This window comes from Ammospiza nelsoni, chromosome 9, assembly GCF_027579445.1.
Source record: "Ammospiza nelsoni isolate bAmmNel1 chromosome 9, bAmmNel1.pri, whole genome shotgun sequence".
Classification (NCBI taxonomy): Eukaryota; Metazoa; Chordata; class Aves; order Passeriformes; family Passerellidae; genus Ammospiza; species Ammospiza nelsoni.
Genome location: NC_080641.1, coordinates 15,801,072 through 15,823,133, shown reverse-complemented (window position 1 = coordinate 15,823,133; position 22,062 = coordinate 15,801,072). Strand labels below are relative to the sequence as shown.

The 22,062-nt window shown below is 38.6% G+C and overlaps 1 protein-coding gene across 1 annotated transcript in view; it reads right to left on the bottom strand.

The window, feature by feature from the left end:
• Positions 1–22,062, bottom strand: part of VAV3 (vav guanine nucleotide exchange factor 3) — a 147,483-nt gene that overhangs the window by 86,407 nt on the left and 39,014 nt on the right. Inside the window, exons 3-7 of the mRNA XM_059478257.1 lie at positions 8,533–8,591; positions 7,742–7,807; positions 5,396–5,504; positions 3,147–3,239; positions 2,983–3,051 (exon numbers count right to left, since the gene is read on the bottom strand). Coding sequence (XP_059334240.1) covers positions 2,983–3,051; positions 3,147–3,239; positions 5,396–5,504; positions 7,742–7,807; positions 8,533–8,591 — 396 coding nt within the window. The remainder of the gene's footprint in view (positions 1–2,982; positions 3,052–3,146; positions 3,240–5,395; positions 5,505–7,741; positions 7,808–8,532; positions 8,592–22,062) is intronic.

Sequence of the window (22,062 nt, the reverse complement as noted above, 5' to 3'; positions counted from 1 at the left end):
GAATGTGCGCTGTTAATTCACCTTTATTTTATAATGATAATTTTAAAATTAAGCAAGTCAAGCAAATGCTTTAGTGACACGCTGAAGTAATGATTCTTGTCCCTGAGCTGTGAAAAATTAGTTCTGTACATTACATTGGTCGATTAGTGATGTCCTAATGCTAAATTAACTGCAATCATAATGAGTTTCCCAATACAGCACACAGCTAATGTCTGAGACAAAATATTGCAGAAATATTTGCTCTTTGATTACTGTTGCAACTCTCCTTACTTATACACCATCATACAGAAACTATAGGAGACTGCATCAGCTTAAACACTGTATGGACGCTGTCAGAGAATTCATAACAAATTAAGTCAAAACAGGTTAAGAAGTTTTGAAATCTGGGTAACTGTAAGTAGTATACAGACCATTGGAATGAAAAACAGGACTGTTTAACAGAGCAAGCCACTGAAGATGATTTAATTCAAGAAATTATACACTACAAAAATAATATTCAACATTGATTTGTGAATTGAGTTAAAACATTTCACTTCACATGATGAAAACTAACAGTACATACAATCACCTCACTGAGGAGGATGCAGAATCTTGAAACAGATCAAATATTTAGTTGCTAGCAACTGTATGGCCTTATCCTCAGAATCTTAAGTTGCAGTACACAGACATTGTTACAGAAATGCTTCCCAATTAGTGTATTTGGAACAGGAGCACTTTTTCTAAGGAGTACACAGGGACTCAGCTAAGCACTACCCCTGAAAAACAGCTTAATGCTAAGGGAACAATGGGTCTTTTTTGGGTTGCCATCTCTAATTCAAATCAAGTTTTAAACGAAACTAATGTTAACATCATTTGAAGTTAATGAATATTCCAACACTTCAGTATCTGTTACACATACTTTCATCTCTTTCTCTCTGTATGTCCATATACATAATTCACAGGCATGCACAGGTGCACCTGTAAGTGCATTTATATGTGGGTGCACACATAGATGTACATACAAATGCATATATACACAATATAGACAGACCTATACAGATGCAAATATAAAGCCATACACTCACTTTAAAGAGCAGAACTTATAAATATGTCTGCCAATGAAAGGCACTCTCTTTAGACTGGTGAGTAATTTGGGGTAATTGCTTTTTTTCTTCAAAATGAAGTATTTTGGTATCAGCAAGCCTCTTTTAGAGTCTATTTAAGGAACATAACATCACCCTAAGGAAACAATCCTTCACCACAACCCCTTAACAGAAGAAAATCCATTCTGTTCTGAGAACACAGCACTTGCTCTTCACATCTCACTTTGCAGAGCTCTCTGTAACAGCTATTTTTAGTTTAAAGCAAGCTTCCACTGCCCTCCAGCCTTCCTGATGAGGAACTCCCACACAGACAAGGCCTGAGCAGACAAAGCATTTGCAAATATTTTTGGCTTAGGCAAGTCCTGTATTTCTTTTAAGGTTATTGGATGCCTACGAAATGCTCCTGGAGTTGGGAATAAGCAGCATCTTCTACCAGCAGAACACTGAATGCTGGTAACAAAAAGCAATACAAAACAACTGAAATATAAGCTTACTATGTGTCTCTCTAGTCTAAAATATACAGGTTTTATTCTTTTTAATCTTCTGTGATCCCATGCAATCCTTTAACTAGTAGTGAGTGGGCTGACCTCTCTGCTTGTGTTTACAGCATTCAAGCCCTTTCTGTACCCTTGTGCACTGTTTCCATTGACTGGAATTAGGTCTTTCAACAAAAGTCAATATGCCTGAGCCCACAGAGCCTTAGGAAAGGTCTACAGTAACTTAGGTAGGGCACATCATGGCTTTATTTGCAATGAGTAAGAAACACTAATGCAGGACAGAATATAGATTTGTTTTCAAAAGCAAAGGAATCTCTGTGGGGAGCTGATGTAATTCAAGAAGCTAAGTTAGTTACTGATATCTGTGAATATTAGTCCAGAACATTCTCAAAGTGGAGGACATGACAGCAATCGAGAGGCAGAGTGAAAACTTCACTGAGGGAAAAATATGGCAAGGGGTCAGGTATCATCTGCATAGTAAGTGTCAGAACTTACCTTCTATCAGGATGATGCTGGAACAGCAACCAAAACATTTTTACAGACAGGCCAGGTTCTCACAGAATAGAATAAAATCCTCAACACCTCCTCCTATAACCTGAGAGCCTGTTGGACACACCATATATGGCCAAACCAGAGGTGATATTTAACAAGCAGTAACAGCTTGATGTGGCTCATGGGCCACACTGTGAGGACCCTTTCTTTAAAAAGGCCTCATAAAAGAACATTGTTTTCATTTTTTCTGTGTTGAGAGAGGCTTCAGACCATTTCTCATGTCTTCCTTTAAAGTTAGACAGACTAAAGACATGCTGATCTCTTATCAACTACAAATACATGTAAACTGTCATACTGTTTTGATTAAGCTGAAAATAAATGACACAAAGTAGCAATCACAGGAACCACTATTGTTTCAGTCAAATAGGAGGTTTCCTAGATGATTCACAGAGGATTTCCTTATCCTTTCCAGCACCAGATTCTGAGTCCTAAACTGAGAGTGTGTTCAATGATGCAGGAGCCAGGGCAGCTACAAGGAATTGCAGAGCAGCTACAGATAGCCAGTACACAGCAATTGGTAACTTAGCAGTTACAACTTTGTACCATCATTAAAATAACAGCATTTATTACAAGATAATCCATTTCTAGAAATTATTAGCTTTTAAAGATCAAACATACTGCAGTTTATAACAATTCACTGTCTTACGTGCTAATCCTATTTATCTTACCTTATTCTCTCAAGCAGAAAAAAAATAAATTGGTAGCGTACATCTTTTTTAATGAACTAATATCCACACAAACACACCATGCATTGTATTTCAAATAATCATTTTGTGCAGTAACACGTAACACCAATATATCACAATCGGCTACGAACCTCATGTCTGTTCATTAAATATCTAATTACTCACAGGAATGTTGATGAAAACAGTATCAAACTCTGATGCTGACAGAAATCTCTTCAATGGCACCATGAAAAACTGAAAGAAAGAAATTATATATACATTGGCTATTTTAATTTACCTTCTAGACTGCTATAAAAATGCATGTTACAAGTCTGTAAGCAGCATCTTACTTTCTCAATCGATTCCAGGGTTTCAGTGTACTTCTCTTCAGTTTGCTTTATTTCAGCAAGACAACAGCTTCTTATGTCATTTTCAGGACATTTCTGCAATTACAATGGAGTCAAGTTTAAGTCATTAACAGGCACCTAATGGATAACAAATGGTTTTATTTGTTTAGAATTACACAATTAGGATAACTGCTTCCTGAATTTCTCTGAGTACTGCAGCCTCCAAAGATGACAGAAATAACCAAGAATATTTTAATGTTCAATTAGCTGATGACTTTAGTAAAATCAAAATCAAAGTAATATTATGAAAAATTAATGTTTAGACATAAAACATTGAGTATCAGCATGTACTCTGGAAGCTGAAATACAAGGTCACATTTAATTTACATCCAGACTGAGAAATCTTATTTTAAATACCCAGCAGTTAATAATTCTATTAAACTTAATGGGGCTAAATCACATAAGCAACTTTGAATCCAATATTTATGGCAATGCAGTCTAATCCTTGTACTTATTTACAGTTTTTCCCCTTGTCTTTCTCAAGGGGAGCCTTCTCTTCAGACTCAACAGGAGTATGTCCTCAGATCAGGAAGCGCAGTGACCTCAAAGTTCAGCTGTTGCATATGTGTGTGTGTGCCTCCAACAAGACCCTGGATTTTTCATGTAAACCACCAGACTCATAGGACATGGAAGTAATTATCAGTAATTACATGACTCTATAAAAATAGTTTACAAGCACTCTTACCCAAGATAGGATTTACAGCATTACAGCTTCAATAAAATCCTATTTCAAATAGAAGAGTAAATAACTGGAAGATGATATGGAACTGTTCATATCAAGCAAGGCACAGAAGCTCTGGAAATATTAGAGGTCAGCGTGGAGGTTTGACAGAGTAACTGGATGGGGTCTTGCAGTTAGAAGCAGTGACTAATCCAAAATGTTTTCTCCAACAACAAGAAGCAGCATCTTAACAAGCAATAGAACTACTACATACTTTCTGAAGCTTATTTATCAATTTGCAACACCCCTCAGCATATCCCTGGTTGTATCTTACTTATTTTCATCCAATGTAGAGAATTCCTGTGCTGCACACAGACCAGATAACTAGATGATGATCAAATACAGAGAGAGTCAAGAGCAGAAATTTTGCACTCTAGTTCTTGCCATTCAGAAAAACTACATTTAGCTTTTGAACAAAAGACTTTTCTAGGAATAGCAGAATTTCTAGATTAAATTTTAGCACTTCAGAAACTACTCTTGAAAACCCAATTTGTGCAGTTCTTCATTTTCCCACAATGAACAGTAAGGTTCTGTCTTTGTCAGATGCAGACACAAGTAACCATTTTGCAAAAATGTAGTCTTATCAGGAGAATTGTGCTTGGTGAGCATCATCATGGTCACCCTCATCTCAAATTTATTCCCAAATTCTTTTGTACAGGGAAGGAGACATTCACAGTTAACTGTAGGTAATTAATTTCTATAAAGTAATAGAATTTGGCATTATTTAGACTTTCAGCTATTTTTTACCTTTAGCTCAATACTGTCCAAAAAAGTGTTTGCATATTCGCCCCATTACAGAGGTTGCTGTACTCAGTAGTTTATATCCATTTGCAAAACTTGGGCATTTGTTGTTCATCAGTACTTATATGAGCGATGCAAACAAATCCTGGCATTCCATTCACTTCAGTTTTGAGCTCACCTAACCCAAAGAGACCACTAACACAGACACTTTTGGCAGAAATTGACATACCAATTTTTCTATCCACACTGCAAACATCTAGAATTTGAGTGCAATACACAAAAGGAAAGGGAGAATAAGAAATAATGTGTGATACCAGTACAGGTAAGAAAAGCTGCCTCTGGAGTTCAGCTACACCTAGGGAAAACTTGGTGGAATAGTTTACTTTGCAACATAAACCTACATGGTTGGATAAATGCATTAATTTGAAACAATTCTCAGTTGTCCTTGTTAGGCTAGTCACCTAAACTATGGCTGAAATAATAATATTATACACAAGAATTTCACAAAATGATAACAAATTTGAAGGTAGGACACTTTCAAGCAAGCAATTCAATTAACTGTTCTTAAAATAGCTGGTAAATTTTACTACTCAAAACTATCAAAGTAATTATTGTATTTCATTTAAAAATCACTTTTTTTAAGCTTACTATAGTTATTGTTTTCCCCTTTACTCAAAAAGTATGCAAAGCATACTAGGCATGGAAAGCAGCTAGGAACTGGAAAACATACAGGTTGCTGTGCTGCTTCATCTTTCATTAGGTCTTCATAAACTTCACCACCTTCATCTTCTCCATAGACACAATCATACAACTCCTCATCTTCCTCAACACCAGTTTCACTGAAAAGATAAGAAAAGAAAAAAAAAATGTGCAGCACAGACAAAGTACCACCAGCTCTGCAAGGGACTACTCATAGGAGAAAGTGCTACAGTAAACAAACAGATTAATTAATAGAATAGCTAATGAAAATAACTCATTAAGGGAAATTAGGTCCATTAATTTTATTTTCTCAATTCATTTAAAATAAATTTTACAGAATCAACACAATACCAAAGACTAATGAATTTAGAATAGTTTACTTTGCAAAAGCAACACCTCAGAAAGAGCTACAATCCATGTCCCTCTTTTCCTTGACCTTTTCCCCAACACATCCAGGGAAGAGGAGCTGCCTCTCCTTACTGCCTGCATCCCACTGCACTGGGATGTGAGACTGTTACAGGTCTTCTCCCTGTCTGCAGAAAGCATGAGCCAGGGTAAAATACACCAGAGACTGCAGAGCCAGCACTGAGGCACTGTACCTCCACATCATAAACCAGAATCTGGATCGTCTCACACACCCTCCAGCAACACAAAAATGAACAAAGGAACCAATCAAACTGAAAATCAGTTCAACAAAAACAACTACGTGCAAGTGATGCCCTGCGATTACCCAGACCACAGAAATACAGCAGAAAGTCAGTGCTCAACTCTGCCCTCAGCTAATTCAGCTTCATTACAGTCAGCCCTGCTAGAGTGTAACCTGCTTTGTGCTAGGATTGCATCAAGCCTATAATAACTCTCACTCCTATTCCTTAGGGTAAGTCTACAAAAAAACTCTAAAAGATATTGAAAGCGGTCAAGTCACAAAAACAATATAGAAACTGGATCACATATGCAGACAATTTTGAGGTTTGTCCTGTTGGAAGACAACACTGAAACCCTTCAGAGTAAAAACCAACAGGTTAGTCCAGTGTTTCAGTTCCCACCAGCAGTGATGCTGTGTTGGCACTTCACATTAAACGCTGGCAGCTGTCAGATGCAGCACACACTCCATTCTACCACCTCTGCTCCAGGGAACAAAAGCTGGCAAAAAGGTAGAGGAAGGGTAGAAACATTTAGCTACTACAGTTCTTTCTGACAAGAAGACTTAATTTTTAATTCTTTAGACGCCATTTAAACTCAGGGAAAATTAAATCAATTTCAAATAAACTTACTGATAATTGAGGGAAACTAAAAAATGTGAGCTATTTGCATTATTCACTGGCACATTTGTTTCTTATTCTTGAATCGCTTCCTCCACAATTGAGACAGCATCCAACTATTAAATTTCTGTTAATAATTTTCATAATTTGTTACACAAGAAGAGTTACAAATCAATTTCTTTGGTATGATTTGTTAGGTTTTTTTTTTTCTTAATGAAAGACTGTCTCACAATGCTGAATTTACATACCCATTTAAAAACTGGTGGAACTATTTTCAAACAGTTATAATGCCACCACATCTAAGAGATAAGGACATCACCTCTTGTCCACTTGGGTCTCAGAGGAGACTACAACTGCTACCTTCTGCATGCTCTGCTACACAGAGTGAAAAGCAATTATCTATGAGACAGCCAGCTGCAGAGACAAGGACAAGCTTGGCAGGGAAAGTGGTAAATTGAGCAATGCCAATCACACTGAGGTTTCCCTTCTTTATAGGCACTGAAGAAACAAATCCCTGGCGTGAACAGCAGCTTCTTTCCCACACTGCAGGAAGCAACATGCAAGGAGTGCTGGTGAACTTTGAGCCTTGGAACAGGAAGCTCTGACCTGGCTCTTGTCCAACACAATCCCTCATGGATCTCGAGAGATCCCAGCCATAGGACACCAGAGTATCCTGACAATCCTGCAAACACTTACCCAGAAGAGGTAAATGCACTCACATTAAAAAATTCACTGTCTTTAGGGAAAAGATCCTGAATTATGATCCAAACACTCATTTTCTTTGCCAGTTAGCAAAGACAATTTCCTTACAAGTGATGTTGCAATCTTCTGAAAGCATTCTCGTAGTGCTGACAGGTGACTTAGAAATGCATTCTTTATTTCCTTTGCTACAAGCACCCTCTGTAAAACATGCTGCTTTATATACACAAATGTAGCATAATAATTCCAATAAGTTTTCATAATTAATTCTTCCTGGTCAGCATAATAACTAACAAAATATTTACTAATTGAATTAATATCTCATTCTCATTAAAACTATATGTTCTACAGCACAATACAAACAATAGCATGCAACTGAAAGACAAAAATCTGTAATTAATATATTTACAACGTACTCTATCAAATCAGGTAAACCTTTGTAGATATCTTCATCATCAACACTTTCTTCTGTAGGGAAGGGCCTATAGAAAGAAAAACAGCATTAATTACAGACACCACTAGCCTAGTCATATAGTGGATTTCTGTTTGGCTTCCAAAATTTTCACACAGATTATTGTATACTAATGTGCTCATATAGTCCCCCCCTTTCTCTGATGAGCAGTGTATGTGTATTTATACTTCATTATGTGGATTGACACTTAATATAATAAAAACTCTACCGGGCACAGTTGTTATAAATCACCACTAATACACACCATTGACATTTTTCAACTGGAAAAAATTATCAAAACTTTCAGGTTAGATCTGGTTGGATTTTTTTTTGTTATTGTTGTTTCTTTTTAAAAATAAGAATCTCACAACTTAGCTGATTTTGCTGATTTTTTAGAAGCGAGAAAGAAAAGAAACCCCATTTGTCTCTAAATAAATCAGCACAGCATCAGCTTGACTTCTGATCCCTGTGTCACAATTTACACAAGTTCTGCAATACCAGAACTGCTGCTCCTCTGTTCACCTCCTGTTTCAGTGCGAGCAGAACACACCACTCAGGCCCTCCAGGGAGCGTACAGAGGTAGCACACACCTTCTGGAGCTCCTCAGAGGTCCAGAGCCTTGCCCACCTGGCACTCTGGCTTACAGCTGGAGAAGCTCTCAGTGGGGGACACAGCCTATACTGCCTCTAACAACCTTGCCAAGGAGCATCCCACCACGAGGCATTAGTGCCACCGTTCCCAATAGCAATAACATACCTTATGCCTGTGCCTAGGGCAATGGGAGTGCGGGAAAGCTTCGAAAGTGTTTCTATCACCTGCAGGAGAGGGAAGCAAACTCTGATTAGTTGTAGAACAGAAGCAATAAAACATTTTGTTCTCTATTGTTTCGTTATCAGCAGCATTACTTCAAATCAAATTATATAAACAGAGACAAAATCTGGCTGTGCCAAACACAGTTTGCAATTGGACCTGGATGCACTTGGAATTAGATTTTGTCCTAAGACCGCTTGGGCTCTTTGGGTAGCTGCAGCAGGAGGAGTTTGGGCAGCAGAGGGAGCCAGAGGCCGAGGCAGCAGAAGCCCGGGGAGGCGGAGGGCAGACAGAGCCGGAGCTCCGCCCGCACCTCGGGGCCGGAGCTGGGCCCTCCCATCGGCCCCACGGGCACAGCCGCACAGCGGAGCCCGGAGCCCTTCCTCATGGCTGGAATAGGGCGGCAGTCTGGGAAACCTCATCCTAAGAGAACACCTCCTGTAAGCGCTGAGGTTACACACAAAGCGAGGGGCAGCATTAGGAAGGGTGGAATACACATATATACACACACGGTCACATACATGAGGTTGTTTGCTGGCAACTGAATTCATACAAGACCTATTTGACTCTGCCTGGCCAGCCCTCTCCACCATTACTGTTCACTCACACGCAGATATGCGAGTCTTATTTGCTAGAGAGAGAAAAGGGCCCAGAATGACCCTGCCTGAATGTCCACACTTCAGTGACAAGGTTTCTCCTGAACTCCTCAGAAGTTTCAGCCTCTATCTTTTCAAATCAAAATCCATATTAAGCTGAAAAGAAATCTCAAAAGAAGCTTTTATTCAGAAGTAGCAAAATTCAGTACAGCAATTCTACATTTCTACATTTCACAGGCATTTGGGAATAATCACTACAATTTCAGTTGTTTATTTTTGAAGTTCTAATTACAAGACTGCCATGACCATAAAAGAGAGTTAAAAGTGCATCTCTCTAAGGAAGGAAAATTACATGTTTACACAGGAGAATGACAAAGTAAAAACCACAGAGAAATATCACAAACTACAGCTTAAACTGAAGTTACAAAGTCTCCACAGTGAATAATAATTCAGAGGCAGATGAGCAAAATTAAGAATTAATGTTAGATTAATCCTGTGAAAACAATATTTGGAGTTCATTTAAACAGCTGTGAAAATTAATGCCATAAAAAAAACCTCATTTTGCCTAACAGCAAAGAATAATAAAAACAAATAAATATGCCATTAACATAATCAAAGATGGGGGCACATATTTCCCCTCTGAACAGAAGAAATGCGATATGGTCTAGAATAAGCTTTAGAAATTGTGAATAAAAGTTGATTAAATAAACGGCAAAATGAATTAAAAACTATTTCATGTTAATCAAAATACCAAAATTGAAAAAAGACTCCTTTAACAAGTCTTGGTGTTGCAGGGGAGTTCTGGTTTCCATAGCAGACCAGAACCTACCCCTGCACACCTGCAGCTGCAAGGAGCCCTGAGCCACACGAGACAAGATGCTGTGGGATTCACTGGCAAAATGATCTGTCCTGATGCATGGGTGGGCATTGATTGGCAAAATCAGAGGAGGCTTCATGGTTCTCAAAACAAAGAGGGGCAAGTCTGGTGAACTGAATATCCCTTACTTGTTTGAACATGATATTTCCCAGCATACAAAAAATCTCTTGCAAACTACTCCACCCACGCAGACCCTTTTCCTTAGAGGGATTCTCGCTTATCTGGCATAATCAAACCCAGTAGACATATGGCTTACTCCTCACAGCTAATTACAGCTCCTTCAAGATCACATTTAAAAAAAAAAAAGCTGTACAAATAAAATTACGAATTTTAGGTAGGTAACTAGCAAGCATGGTTCCCAAAGTGTACTGCCGAGTTACATTTTAGAGCTATCAATATGTACACAAACAAAAGCAAGATTTATACATAAGAGGAATAGAAAAACTCTTTCAGGAACTGATGTGAAAACTTGGAGGGGGCGGGCACAGAGGCCCACAATGACACCCACACACACTGGGGAAGCCAGAGAAGCATTTACCAGAAAATGTGCAGAGAAAAGGGTGGAGAAAGGAACTGTATGACTAGAGACAACAGGAGACTACAAGAATCTTGCCTGCCCTTAGAACAGAAACCATTAAGCATTCCAGTCTCTAGTAAAGATTAGAACACAGATTCAACTTCCACAGAACAAAAGATAATGCTTACCCATTGAACCACTCCTACTAAACCACAGCCTAAAACAGCTCTATCAAGAAACAGAACCATATTTACCGAGAGGCATTTCTCTTGCACTTGTGGTTTCCCTAAAGAATTCTAAAGAAAATGTCAAGAATACTTACACCAGTAATCACACATGGAATTACCACTTCTGGTCAACACACCAATCCGGTATCATACACATGTAAATGTATTTGCTCCAACAAAAGGTGGGGCAAAGCAAGACTCTCCTTCTACATGAAATTTCAGTTCTTTGGTTCTAAGACACTACAGAAACAACCAAGAGTTCCCAAATGTCATGGTCCATGGGGATGACTGCAGTTATGTATGGGCTGAATTGTCTGATAAACAGAATTTCAATAATCATTCAGCAAAACTAACTTAAATGCAGCAAAATGTCTGATTTGCAATAACTGACAAAAGAAAGCTTTAGGAGTTTTTCAGAACAGTGATTGTTTGAAGCCCTGTACAGTTGATATGAGGGAACCTATAATATTCTGAACTCCAAAATTACAATGTACTATACACATTAAAGTCCCTAACATGCAATTTAGCACTTTGCATGTGCTTTTTTTGCTTTGCTTTCTTCCTTTCAGCAGAGCTTTAATCCCTTTTATGCATTTAACCCTAAATGATCACCCTGCTCTCTTCCAAAGCAAGGACTCTGACAGATACTCCTGTACTTTGAATAAGGCTTAACTGGATCTTAGTTTAAGTGCAAAAGTAGCACTCCTTGCCTGTACAAAGTCCAGAACAACAGGGATACCATGCCTGGTGCTGCTCTGCAACAAACAAATGTACAAAGGGCTGCAGAGTTTTGCACGCACAAGACCAGCAGGAGCAGTCAGCAAAAAACAGGTACTCAGTAAAGATTCCTAATTGACATTCTGGCCACCTACAACACAGAAAAAAAAGAAACATTTACACTCCAAAACATCCTACAACGAATACATTCCTTCACACTGAAAAGCACAATAATTCTGTGAGTTGCCTGCAGGGAACCTGACACTGGGCGATATTAGCAAGAGGCTTTCAGGCATAAAAGGAAGCCTCACTGCACCCACCCAGAACAGCTCCTTTGCACTGCCTAACACCACGAGACAGAGGTTAAGCAGGTCTTTAGAAGTCACATCAAAGTCACATTCACTTCAAGAAGATGTGAACATCCAAGTTTGTTTTTCAGTACATAGGCTGTTTATGCAAAATATGACACAAAATTCAAATCTACAGCGTCGGAAGAGGAAGCACACCTCAGCCCACACCCTGGTGAGTGGCTCTGCTCCTCATTCATGTTTCAGGCACTGCTGGCAAGAGCAATGATCTCACATTGCTCTCATCATTAACTCTTTACTTCATTAGGAACTCTAACACCTTTTTTTTGCTTCATATTTATTATGGCTTGACTTGACTTTCAGTGGTAGGTCAGACTCTCCAGTTTTATATAAGAACTTTAAAATGCCTTGCCAAAACATTATTTTGTATTTTCCTGCAGCCATGCTCTTCAGTTTATCACATCAGATATTCCTGTGCCTGCTTACAGAAGCAGTACACTAGAGGGACTATTTTACAACTTTCCATAGCATTAGCGTGTCTGAGTTTAAAATGTCCCTTTTACAGTATTTTAGTTGTGTCTCTTTTTAATCTTGTTTCTTTAAAAAGAACTTGCAAATTATGCAATTAAAGAACAGATTAGGTACATTTTAAGAGTACTTTTCCACTTTTAGAAGAAACAGAAGTAAATGATTTTGCAACTCGCTGTCTCAACAAACAAGCAGTAACTCTGTGCTACTGACAGCTGCTATAATAACTATGCCCATATTTATATTTTTGATATTACCTAAACTGAAAATGTTAAGTGATCCACAAATACTGATGGCATTATTTTCATAGCTTATGCCAATAAAACCTAGAAAGACTCACTTGTGGTTAAATTATCAAAGCAGTTGCTTCCATGCAGGCACTTCTATCAGATTGTGTTTTCCTACTACACAGTAAAAGTCAGAGCTCTGGGCAGATCATGAAAAACAAAAAGCCAATGCATATAGAAATCCAATGTTTCTGGAGAACACAACACCATACATTCTCTGCACACGGGGTGAGGCTCTTATGAGGCCAATCTTAAGTGCCTCATCTCCAGGACACTTTAAAGCCAGAACTGCCAGTCATGCCCACATGCTGAGTGAGGTCTCATGAAGCTGTTTTCACTCATTCACCAGAATGGTGAGGAGGAGGGGAAAGAGAAGCATCATTTTGTGTCTGTGTCACTCAGAGACAAGATGAAAATGCTGGACATAAACATCGTCTCAAATTGCTTACATGAAGAAAGGTTCATCTTGTGCTACTGTAGAGTTTACCAGGCTCTGGACAACCCTAGATCAATACTTCATTTGGCACAGAGGGGAGTGGGGGGAGTTGAAATATATCTATTGATTAATATGTATGAATATTATACACTAATTCATCACTAACTTTTGAACCAAAAGACCTCTAGAAACTGCTACATTTCAACTTTACTTGGTTAACAGATAAAAAGAAAAAAACCCCAAACATTAAGCCAGACAACTCCAGGATGATTACACAGCTGCTGATCTAATGAGCATATTATTCTAAGTAAAGCATGTTCATAAGCTAAATTGAACATTTTCTCTCCATCTGCCTTCTTTGGGTAACGTAATTGTAGTCTGTGTTGCTTCAGGTTAGTTTTAATCAAACCACAAGCCTCTAGGGAAGGAGAAAGGATGAGGGCTTTTCCCAAAGTCAAAATGAATGAAAACTCCTTAAAATGAAAGGAAAGAAGGGGGTGGGGGGGAAGAAGATTTTAAAAAAGAGAGAGAGAAGAAAAAACCTGACCTAAAAGCAAACCTTTGTTTTACATACTGGCATCTCTAACACATCCCTTAAAAACAAAAAAAAACCCCAAATTACAAATGCCAGCTCTGCAAATACGCCTCTACTAAATAATGTTGTGGCATGCACTGAAGTGTCAAATCCATACAGACACAAAGATCTGAAAGACAATTTACAGCCTTGGCACCTGCACCAACACCTCCAACAACAGGACAGACTGCAGACCTCCAGCAGGTAGAAATGTCATCATCTGTGTTTCATTACACATAGCTTCACACTCCTGACCTTCACCTCATTCAGACAATGAAATCCAGGCTTTAGGTGTAGAGCACTGATAGGTGCAATCCAAAGGAAAGGCACAAATTTACTTTCCACTGGGGTCATCACCAGCTGTGGGATGCTGCCAGTTTTCTCACTGACATCACCTTCAGCCATCCTGATTCCGGCTCTCTCATTGTCCATGTCCATTCTTCCATTTCCTGAACTACACCCTAAGGAAACACACCTGAGGACTACTTCATCCCTCCTTCCCATCAATGCTCAGCACTGGCAGGGGAGCAGTAAGGAAAATAGACCAACCGTCCCGGGGAACCGTGGCAGAGAAATTCACAACCCCGAGCCAAGTCTTTGTGACTGACAGGAGCCTGCCAGCAGCCGTGAAAGAAAGGTTTGAAACCAGGTGCCAAATGCTTTCATGCAGAGGCAGCAAGGGTATGATTGCTGTAAAAGCTGGTTTTGGCAGTCATGCACGTTTCCTCTGAGCCCCAGCTGCGAGAGGAGAGCTCAGAGGTGCTGTTGTGCCACAGGGAAAAGCCTGGCTGGCTCTGGGCATGCATACCTTCATACCCTACACGCAGTGCCCTAGGGGAGTCTCATCTCCCATGCATTCTCCCTGGTGTTAGTGTCTCCACAATAAAGTGGCAGCAAAGTTCCTCCATAGTAAAAAAAAAAAAAAGAAAAAAAAAAAAAGCAAAGACAAAAAGCCTCCTGGGTATTGCCGATCTGTTCGTAGATAAGATAAATACAGAGATGCAAACCACTGGGACTTCAAAAGCCCCAGGGAATCAACAGCTACAGAAGATGCAACTTTTTCTCCCATGTCTTCTAAGAACGAGAGAGGCCAGACGGGCAGTTTGGAACCAGGAAGGCAGGCAAAGCTCCTAGAACACTAGTCTTACAAACCACTCAAAGATATGAGGACAGATGGCCTTATGTCCAAAAGGACGGGTTGATGCCAAGAATATTTACCCTCTTTTGCACACTCGACATTTTACTCCTTTTATCAGAAGTGATGATTCTGGTCATGCAAACTCTGGAACTAGAACAATGGGGCTGGCTGACAGAACTGCACATGAGAATCCTAAACTTTAAAGGAGGAAAAAGCAAAACCAAATGCTCTCTGGGAATCAGTAAAACTCAATATCATGTTATTAGAACTATAATGAGCAAGTCTTGACTAATCTATATCCAATAATGGACACAAATGTATATATAGTTTTAAAAATTGTATTTAAAACACCATTTTTCAAAGTTTAGGTCCCTGATGAGGCTACACTTACTAGTCCAAAAGCAAGAAAGGTTCCCTAGATGGCTCTGTTCTTACAGGGAAATGAAAAGGGTTTAAATTGCACAAGCAGCACCGTCCTGCTCATCCCTTGGTTCATTTTGTCCACAATGCCAAGAGACTCCCTAACGCAAGCACAGAGGGAAGGAGTTTGAGCAGCTGCTTCCTGTCTGCAGCTCGTGGTTTTGATTCTTTGAATACCTTCAGCCCTCACCATGCCTTCTGGGGTGTTAAATTTGAGGCTGGTTTTTTGGCTGGGTTTGATTTTTTCTTTCTTTTTTTTTTTTTTTTTTTAAGATCTTGCTTAAAGAATGACAACCTGTAAGCATTGCTGTGTTATCAACACTGCAACTCACATCAAAAGTGCAGACTGCCTCAGAGCTCTTCTAAACGTGGAATTGGAGCTTGTCCTCTCTGGTGCATGTACTACATTTCAGGTTTTGCATGAAGGGCAAAAGAACACAAAAAGATATTCCTAGGACAGTACAGCAAAACCCTATCTGCTGTCTATCTATCTAACCTATCTATTAAGTCATTCCAGTTCCCTTCAGAATAAACACTACAGGATAACCTAGACTCAGAAACAGCTGTATTCAGCTTCAAACTGTATTCAGCTTTGATCAAGTGCTTGTTTTCAATGCTTTTTGAACACTTACTGATATCATAATTTTTAACCATATTTTATATAGGTCAAAACAGTAATCAATCATGAAAGAAATGGGAGTTTTTCCTGCATTTTAAACAGAATATTTTAATACCATTTCTTTTTTTACCTAAATGTAAGCATTCTATTTAAAATCCCTAATGACTGAATAGGGAAATTATCAAAGGTGTTCAGACTTGGATAAGTGGGGACATGTGGGGTTTTTTAAATATGAAAAGACAGAAATCAGTGTTGTGTGTTTTCCAAACTTACATTTCTTTTGCCCCTGCCCTTTGACAGACTTCAGATGACTATTTTGATATGTTTCAAAAAGAACAAGCAAATTTTCTAAACTGCAACCACCAGTTTGTACACTCTGTATATACATTTTGGGTGTTTGTGACCTTGGATGTTTAAAATTGGCATACAAATATTTTAGAAGGAAAATAGTGCTTACATATTCATTATTGATTGCACCTCCAATACTGTTTTAGGTATGCATCCTGCAGTTAAAATGGCATGTGGTTTCCTCACTCCCACTGTGTTATTTCACTTTAACATTTAAACAGATTCTTTGTCAATTTTGACCCTTTCAAGAACAACACTCAGAGGAGGCTGTGTAATGGAGTTTTTCTTCTCCTTTTGTGCTAAAAGGAGAGGAAGAGTTTTTCTTCCTGTCTTGGGTGAACCAGTCACTGCCACACTTCTCCCTTTTCTGAGTTTACTTTAACCATTGACTACACAAATTTAACTGGTGTGTGGCTTTGCTTAGTGGTATCAAGTCATACCCGAACCATGCATTTGAATTTACTCCAGTACATAATCCATGAAGATAGGAATATTTAGTAGGCAAAAGTACAGACTGTATATCTCCTTATACTCTGCAAGAAAAAAAACCTTCTCTGTTACAGTGCAAAGGGAAGTGAGCTGTTCTCTTTGCTGCAGTTGCCCTCAGCTCGCTCACGGTGGCTCACAAAAGCCCACAGCACTCTTTAAGGCCTCACACTCTTAGGAGATCTCTCTACCAGAAGAGACAAGGGATTAGATCAGCCCAACAGAAAAGCACCTGCCTCCAACACTACAAAAAGATACACAGTAAACAGGATGGCATAACTCTGACATTTCACTGTCTTCCACTCATTTTAAAAATCATCAGATTTGATACGGGATTTTAAAAAATTAAAACTTGGGAGGACATGCTGCAACGGAAGTGGCATTGTCAGCTTCTATTACTGAAACTTGGTAAGAGCCGTGGTTTGCTTTTCTCCCTAATCATATGTTCACTTAGATTAAAAAAAATAATACTAAGTACAGTTGCAGTAGTGGATGAAAATATGCAGAAAAATACATTCCCATCATGTTTGTACCCAATTCTCCTTGAGCTGGATCCTTATACTGAAAATTACAAAATTAATCAGAGAAACTAACTTGCTATTTTTATTTTTTACTGTCTAATCATGGTCTTATTACTAACAACATGCAGCAACTTGCAGGCTGTATTATCTATATGCTACACTTCCAAAATGCCACTGCAGAACTAAAGAGAGAGTGGGATTGATTAATTTCTTTTTTAATGTTTTTTTAAAATGCTCTTCTGTAGCTTTCACTTGTCTGGATCTTGAAAAGAACATTTTGAGTTCTTGAAGTCTGTGATGGGGATCATAGTATCTATTTTAGATGTAGATACTGTGGTAAATAAGAGCATACCAGGAGATAACCTATTATTCACCACATAGTCATATTTACTATTAAGATATCTCTTGGAATTTCACCAGCTCTGCTGACTACAGAAACTTTTGTCCTCTACTTTGTGCTCTTCACCCACTGTTCTAACCCAACTCTATGGCCATGTCATAAACTACATTTGAGAGATGACAGGCAGAGATAGAGGAAGGGACAGATTTCTGAGCATGTTATTCTGAAAGGCAGGTAAGGTCCACTGCTTATTTCCCAGCTCTGCTGCTTCAAGAGGCAATCTGCCACAGTAGAGGCAGTAATCTGACATTGATATTGCCTCTTGAAGCACACAGCATTGTACCTAACTTTTGCTCTAGGTTGTATATTTCTAGGTTATATAAGTTTTGCTCTAGGGTTCATCGACATTTCCAAATATTTATTGTGGAATTGTGCTTCAAAACATTTGTGAAAGGGCACAGGACAGAACACATCCCAGATTGGCAACGAGTCAAAAAGCTTCATCTAAGGCCAACTTCAGTCATCACTATTTATGATAAAAACACCAGTAGAACATATAAGTACAATGAAACTCTTGACATGAATTTAGTTGGGCATTTCAGTCCAATACACTGAGTCCAAACCAAGCCAAATATCCCAAGCATTATCAGTCCTGCTCCAGTCAACCTCAGCAGCAGCCTACAGTGAGCAAATGGAAGAGCCAAATGCAGCCAAGCAGATGCACCTAGAAAACCCACCAGAAAAGGTCATGCTTTGTGAAAAACAAAGGCTCTCACATCATTTGTAGTCAATGCAGAAAGACATTTTAGGGAGATAAAATTCAGAAAAAATACATTTCAGTTAAGCAATGTTGCATGAGTGGTTTTATCAAACATACAACATGAAAGCTCTTGTCCAATACCAACATTCTCCTAGCATTTTGTCATAGATTTTATGGTCTCAATGAAAGCCACTACTTGTGCAAGTGTTACATTTTTATGGGTCAATTATCGTGGGGGGAATTTCAAATTGAAAGCTGCAATTTATATCCAGCAGTAATCTGAATTACACCTCTACCTTCTTTTTTTACATCAAACTTCAAATCTAAAACCAGGGTCAAAATATATACAGGCTGATGAACGTTAAATTGAGTGAAACAGCCTCAACGCTGAATTTTTTAAAAGCTATTCATCATTACAGCTTGTAATTTTATCCAACACTACCTGTAATGTTTCTTAAAATTGTGTTCCTCCACATATCTACCTTTTTACTTGTCAGGCACTCATTTCACTGCTCATAGGTATTTCCAACAGCACAAAAATTCACTTACTGCATTCATACCAAAAATAGTAGCAATGAAACAGCATCAAAACCAGCTTAACTGAGGCAGATGCATGAAATATAAATCTTCAGACAACAGCAAAGTCAGAAGCTATGGAGAGATAGAAGTTTCAGGAAATAAGAGCAATATCAACAGGAGAAAGATGTAAGTTGAAGGAGAGAGAACAAGGCACTAGAGGAAGATGAAAAATATAATTCAAAAGACTTAATGTAGTCAGCTTCTGAAGGGGTTTGAGATTACAGAAACATCACCTCAAAAAGTAGAAAACAAGGTAAGGAAACTGAAACAAAACCTGTAAAGCAAATGAAACAAAATGAGAACAAGGAAAATAAGAGTTTCCTGCATGGTAATATGTTAAAGAGATGATCCATGTTTTCCACCTAAAGGAACAAAAAAATCAACATAGAAACTTGGCAAGCTGCATTAACACCGTTGGCTCGTTGCTGTAGCTGAGGTACCACAGGCAGAGCACACACAGCAGAGACTTTGTGAGGTGTCTGGAGGAGGACAAGACACAGTCTAGATTTAGCTTTTTGAAACTTTAAATTACTGCTGTTCAAGGATAATACAGCCATTAAAAAAACACCCTCATTCAATAATTTTACACTGTAGCCTATGGAGAAATGCCCTTAAGATCTGCATACAACAAATGATAATTATTGATTTTATATTAAGATGAAGGCCTAGTTGTTGGTCAAAATTACAGGTTACATATATAATAAACAGGCCAGGCTACTGCTGGACAAGTTTAAGTTCTCAGTGGATTTTTGATTACTGATGTACTCTGGTTTCTCACTGTCTGTGACACTCAGAACACGCACCACACATCTTCAAAACAACTACTACAGCTCATTGAGATCCAACAGAGCAGGCAAGGAAAATAGCTTCTGATGATGAAAATAGCTCTGCCTTGCTAGTTCAGGGTTCCTCTGTCTATGAGAAGCTGCACAGAAAGGGCACTTTTTTCCCTTAAGACTCTAGTCTGCCAAGTGAACCAAGATGGATCAGTTTTAAGCCATCATAAGGTCTGAGGCACGTGTCAGATGGACTCTTTCCTACCGGCCAAAGAGCTTTGAAACCAAGGTACAAGGTCACACCACAAAGTGCTTGAGAGCGCTGACTTTGCTTTTAACATTTTACCATACATAATGAAACAAATTTATTGAATTCCCCTTCATAGAGTTCTACACTTGCAAACTAGCAAAGAAGCAGCCATTACTCTGGTATCATACCTACCAAAGCAACCAATTTCACTGCCTGAGCAAACTGTTTTCAGTGTGCACACAACGAGCAGAACAAGAGTTCATGTTAGTAAATTTAGATTTAGAAGCTTCATATTTTTCTTTGTATTAGAGGACTGTTCTTTTTTTCCACATAACCTCATGAATTAGCATAGAAAGCTGCTCAATTTCTCCATGAGCCTATATTATTTTTACTTGACAAAATATACCTTCTCTCAAATGCTTCTGAAAACAGCTGCCTCTAAAACAGCATCTGTATGCTTTTTCCATTTCTGGGCAACCAGTTGGAAAATAACTCAGCTTTTTAGGTTTGCATTCTCAATAGAGTAGTGCAATAAAGCATCTTTTATGACTCCCAGAAAAATATATCTAAGGAGAAAAAAAGCCTATGCTCAGTAACTTGTGCCCACTTTCCTAAAGGAGACACATCTTTTCATTAAGTCACAGCCAGAAACATCCTGATAACACTTCCTGTTGGTTTATTTGCACATACTCCATCTACAGTAGGTGAAGACCTGTCCTTGAGACCTTTCTATGCCTCAGACAGCTCAGACTGCCAGCACTACCCTGAGTCTCTGCTCTGCAAACACACACAAGCAGAAATGCCCTATAAAAGCATGAACATGCCATAGAGCACACTGCACTTCCCTGCCTGGCATTTTTTGGGTCAGCCCAGAGCTGTGTTTTGGCACAAGACTCTTGCTGTTTTCTGTGTAGCATATACTCTGCAAAGTAAATGCCTGCTTATCTTGATCAGCTTCTGGAGTTCATAATCCAGGCTTCTAAAAAAAAAAAAAATTGCTATTGCTCAAATATTTTTACTACCTTCTTTTTTCTGACACAAGTCCTGTTTTCTGGATTCAAACACCCCAAGTAGTTTTTAGCCACATTTGTGAGTACTGATTTGGTAAGAAATAGAAAGTCAAGCCCTCCTCTCAATGTTCTTTATTTCAGTTTTAAAAGAGGAATCAGTTAACTTCATCTTAGAATTTGATAAATGAGCTCTGAGACATTCAGGAAAAGTAAATCTGGTACAGGTACATGTTGGATTTCTTGAGACATTCCAGCAGTTCATATATGCATATATTGATCCAAATACATTACAGAACAATAGATGAAGTACAGACAGTTATATGAATAATCTTGCCTAAATACTTGTCTGTTGCATTACAAACTGACTACTGCTTAATGTCAACTTTCTTCAAGAAAATATGGTTCTAAATAAAATACACAGTTTAGTTAAAACCTCCTTTCAACAGTTTACAAATAAATAACAATATCTTCTAGCTTGTAAATCCTAAAGCAATTTTACTGAACTGCTGTCAAAATTCTAAGTTCCTTCTCACAAGTTCATCTTGGGGGGGTTCTGCTTAGACAAAGAAAATCAAACTTCATCAAAATATCAGTGCTAACAACTCTTTTTTCCCCTGAGTTTTGGTGGTGCAAGACAAAGACTGTTCTCACAGTACAGCGAGAACATAAAAAATATGGTCTGAATAAAATGCAAGAGGAAGCCAATGAAACCAAACCGAATACTACTACTTTAGAAAAGAAAAATTAAGGAAGAGACTCTCATATTCAGGTTCTAAAAAACTGCAGGAATTTCAACAGAGCCATAGCTCTCCCTCTGATGAATAGGGTGTACTTCTATGCTATGCAAAAAAAATCTGAAGATGTCTTTAAAAAGCACAGGAATAATAAGACCAGTCTTCTAGCAAAACCAAGAGACAAAACTCCAGCAAGAAACCCGAAATGCATGAATGGAAAAGGCCCAAGAAGAACTGCAGGGATGGGGACATAGAGCAGACTGCAGGGCAGAGTGGTGAGAAAGGCAAAGAGACTGGCAGCGATGAAGAGTAAATAGTAACTAACCACAGAAAATTAGTTTAAACATTAAGTGATGAAAGCCTAAGTAGGAATGATCAGACTGAATTCTTTGGGTGTCAGGCAAGGGTGAGCACAGGGCAGCACCAAG